Source organism: Monopterus albus, unplaced genomic scaffold (genome assembly GCF_001952655.1).
Source record: "Monopterus albus unplaced genomic scaffold, M_albus_1.0 scaffold363.1, whole genome shotgun sequence".
Lineage (NCBI taxonomy): Eukaryota > Metazoa > Chordata > Actinopteri > Synbranchiformes > Synbranchidae > Monopterus > Monopterus albus.
In genome coordinates, this window is record NW_018128243.1 from 113,085 (window position 1) to 117,115 (window position 4,031).

The 4,031-nt window shown below is 44.5% G+C and overlaps 1 protein-coding gene across 1 annotated transcript in view; it reads right to left on the reverse strand.

The window, feature by feature from the left end:
* Nucleotides 1-2,965: 2,965 nt before the first annotated feature.
* Nucleotides 2,966-4,031, reverse strand: part of LOC109951090 (insulin-like growth factor-binding protein complex acid labile subunit) — a 4,670-nt gene continuing 3,604 nt past the window's right edge. Inside the window, exon 7 of the mRNA XM_020585374.1 lies at nucleotides 2,966-3,546. Coding sequence (XP_020441030.1) covers nucleotides 3,239-3,546 — 308 coding nt within the window. The 3' untranslated portion in view covers nucleotides 2,966-3,238. The remainder of the gene's footprint in view (nucleotides 3,547-4,031) is intronic.

The following is a 4,031-nucleotide window of genomic DNA, read 5'->3' on the forward strand; positions in this document are numbered from 1 at the left end:
CCAGACATTCCTCCAGTCATGAAGGCTTCCAGGTCCAGAGAGGTCCACAGCACTGAATTTGGGTTCAATGGCAGCATGACCATGATCAGCTATGTGAGAAAAAAGGGAAAGGCTGTTCTGCTGCTTAGCACAATGCACCACAGCAAGATGGTGGATGAAAACAGCCCAAAGAAAAAACCAGAAGCGATCCTCTTCTACAACCAGACCAAAGGAGGAGTAGATACTATGGACCAGATGGTTGGCAACTACACCTGCAAACGCCAGACGCAGAGGTGGCCCATGGTGCTTTGGTACAACATGATTGATGTCGCCGCTCTGAATGCCTATTCATTTTTGAGGGCTCAGCACCCTGAATTTTACACAGGCATCATCGATGGACGATGACGCTTCCTCACAGAGCTCTCAAAGGAGCTTGTGACACCTCACATGAAAAGTCGACTGGAAGGTACCCCGACCCTACCAACCTACATCACTGAAGTAATGGGAAGGTGTGGAGTGACAAAAACTGCTGCGATCCGGCCACAGGAAAGAAGCACACAGGGCCAGCAGAAGAGAAAGAGGTGCCAGTTGTGTCCAAGAAACAAAAATCGCAAAGCCACTGATTGCTGTTGGAAATGCAGTACTCCTGTGTACAATGGTCACACCTAGAAGCAAGTAGTTTGTGACAGCTGCACACAGTGAAAGGAGAGAAGATGTTTGTCTGTGTACATATGCGTGGGCAGTGTTATGGCATCCAAGGGTTAAAAGGACTGGGAAAAGGTCCCAATAAAGGCTGAGGTAACTGGGGGTAAAGTGGCTAGAACCCAAAGGCTACGAAGATGGACTTTAGACAGAAAACTATGATAAATGGACAGATATGCATATTAGCAGACTAGTTGGGGGAAAGAGAGAGGTGTGGGCAGATGATCATCAAGTGATATCTGAGGCAGGGATGCACTGAGGACACTTGGAGGTCAAATGAGAGAACAGCAGTTCTGAAATGACAAGATATGTTAATGAGCAGGAAAATGGGTTAGCCTGGGGAATAACATTTTGGACTAGACTACTTATTATGACCAACAGGTGTGTTCTACTGCCTTAAGTTTGTGCTCGTTATGTCAAAGGTTATTTTACCACAACATAACCAAGTAGTTTCTAAACTTAATGGAACCAGGACAGTTTCATAATCAGAACCACAGGACATCATCACACAAGATGTTTTCACTGTTACTAACATCCTCCAGGAGCTAAGGGCAGTGGCTCCTCCTCTAGCCCCCACCATTTAGTTGGTGTCTAAAATAGCCCTGCTGTCAGTTCGTCATGTGAAATAAATCCCCCTCTAATCCCTATTGTCTCACTTTGTTCTGTTCAGCTTTAAAAAAAACTCTGTTACTTAAAAAAGGGACAGAGAAATGTCTAAAGTTATTTGTGACGTGATGGGTCCTTCCCCTTGGCTTTCAGTAACACACAATAACACAGCCCCTGGTTGAATAACTCTGAGACCACCACATTTTCTCTTTGGATACTATATTTGACCTTTTGTCATAGTCCATTTTTTGGGTAATCCAGTGGGATTTGGTTAATCATAATCAGTGTTGGGCAGTAACGCATTACTTTTAGGGCCATGTCTGGCACATGCGAGTGTTAATTTGTGTTTGCTTCATGCAGGGACTTGAGGTATGGGAAGACAGTTAGCCTCTAACAAAATAGGTAAATAATAATTAATCCATCCATCCATTATCTATACCGCTTATTCCTGAATCGGGTTGTGGAGCCAACCCCAGCTGACATTGGGTGAGAGGCACCCTAGACAGGTCGCCGGTCTATCACAGGGCTGACATGTAGACAGACAAACACAGACACTCACACTTACTCCTATGAACAATTTAGAGCCACCAGTCACCTAAGCTGAATGTCTTTGGGAGGAAGCCGAAGTACCCGAAGAAAACTCATGCAGGGAGAACATGTAAACTCTGCACAGAAAGGCCTTGGGTCGCACGGGGTCAAACCCAGAACCTTATGCTCTGAGGCAACAGCGCTAACACCACACCACTGTGCCGTCCAACAATAAGTAATAAAAATTAATTTAAAGGTAATTCAAAGGTTGTCTAATTTTACATGCATGGTTAGCCATGAGTAAATGTTGGACAGCACATGCACAGTTGAAGTCAGGTCTTCTGGAAAACAAATTTTAATCACTTTTATTGGCCAGGTATTTTTAACACACACAAGGAATTTGTCTCAGGTACAGAGGCTCTCCACTAGAGAGACCATTCAACCAAGGCAGCCATCTGTGGTTCCATGTTGGCAGGACAACACCCTTCAGTCACACACACACACACACACACACACACACACATATAGTATATGGCACCACTGCCCTGGCCATCAGGAGCAACTTAGAGTTCAGTGCCTTGCCCATGGACATTTCAACATGTGGTCTGAGGAGACTCGGAATCGAACTGCCAAACTTCTGGTTAGGGGATGACTGCTCTACATTTCTAAAACTGGGGCAGCTGTGAAAACTATGTGCAGTTTCTGAGGCTAATGTTTAGCTAGCTGTGGGATAGTCAATAAATTCTTCCTACAGTAACTGCAGGGCTACCTGCTTGTTAAGCCACCAGGGGTAAGTCCCGATTCCCTTAACTGATCATTCCTATGAGTATGAGTGTGGAGGATTTGAAGTTATTTAAAGGTATCTTTTATGAAGCTAGACTCAGTAACAAAACTAAAGAAATTATGGTATTTTGACATTTAAAAAAAACTTAATATGAACAATTAATTACACACGACAATGACGGCACACAGCCTGCCTTGCCTATCACCACTGCTAGAATTATATATAATCTAACTTTTTGCCATGTTAACAAATATTTGCTGTTTTTCCCTGATCACAGCTGCTGTTCAGATAGAATATTCTGAAACAAAAGTTGTGGATATATGAATAAATACTGCCAGACAGAGCAGTGTCTGAAATCTGTTTTGCTTTAATATCTGTTTTATTTTTCTGTACCTCACCATTCACACTGATGGGTTTTCTTTACTGATTGTGATAAGCATGATTGGATCAGCTGACAAATTTATGACTAGCTGTAATAAACATACAAATACACTTTCAGCTTTTGCCAGTTTGAATTTCAAAGGGAACCATTCAAGTGATCATTCATCTGTGGCGTCATTAGAGAAGTCATGGGAGGTCACTCTCACAGGGTTTCCACAGTGTTAGGTATCACCCTGTCACTGTTGATCACATGGGCTCTCAGGAGGGTGGGCTCTGGGTTTGCGTCTGGGACTCTGTGGCCCAGTTCTTTCCACGGTTCTTCTTCCTGTTCCTCTCAGCCATCACCACAGCTGCCACCACGGTGACCAGCACAGTGACAGTGATGACAAGTACAGTGGCGGTCTCTGCGATGCAAAGCTGGCTGTCCACCCACGCCAGTGAAGCCCCGGTCAGCTGTGGTGGGTCCTGGCACGTTACATTCTGGTAATCGTCAATGTGGAGGTGGCGAACGTACAAGATCTTACTGAAGACACGATGCAGTTCGCAGTCACAGCTCCATGGGTTTCCTAGTGGCAACAAGAAAGGTAAATGTAACTTAAAAAAAAAAACAGGTCTTATGAAAAAAGAGCACCACAAGGTAAAGGAACTGGCTGATTACTACACAGCCAGTGTATGCTCAGTTCAGTAAGGCCTGTGACACACCAAGGTGACAGTCTGTTGTTGGACATCATCAGGCTGTCAGTGAGTGTTTGCTGGGGCTCATCTTCCTGATGTGTCCTGCACCATTGGCTCTAGTTGGACCCTGCCAGCAGGTTTTTGTCCAATTTGGCATGTTAAATTGGTGTTGGAATACATCAGTAACAGAGACCACACAACAAGACAACGGTTTGGGAAAGCCCCTTCAGCCTGTCATTGCAGTGTCCATGATTTCACCCATTCTGTGTAGTTTCTCATTTCTCTGCCTCCGCTGCCACCTTTCTTTTTCCACAACCAAAAGACCAAGGGCAGAAAATGGCAGTGCCATGTGTCATTATTATAGTAGTAGGGAACG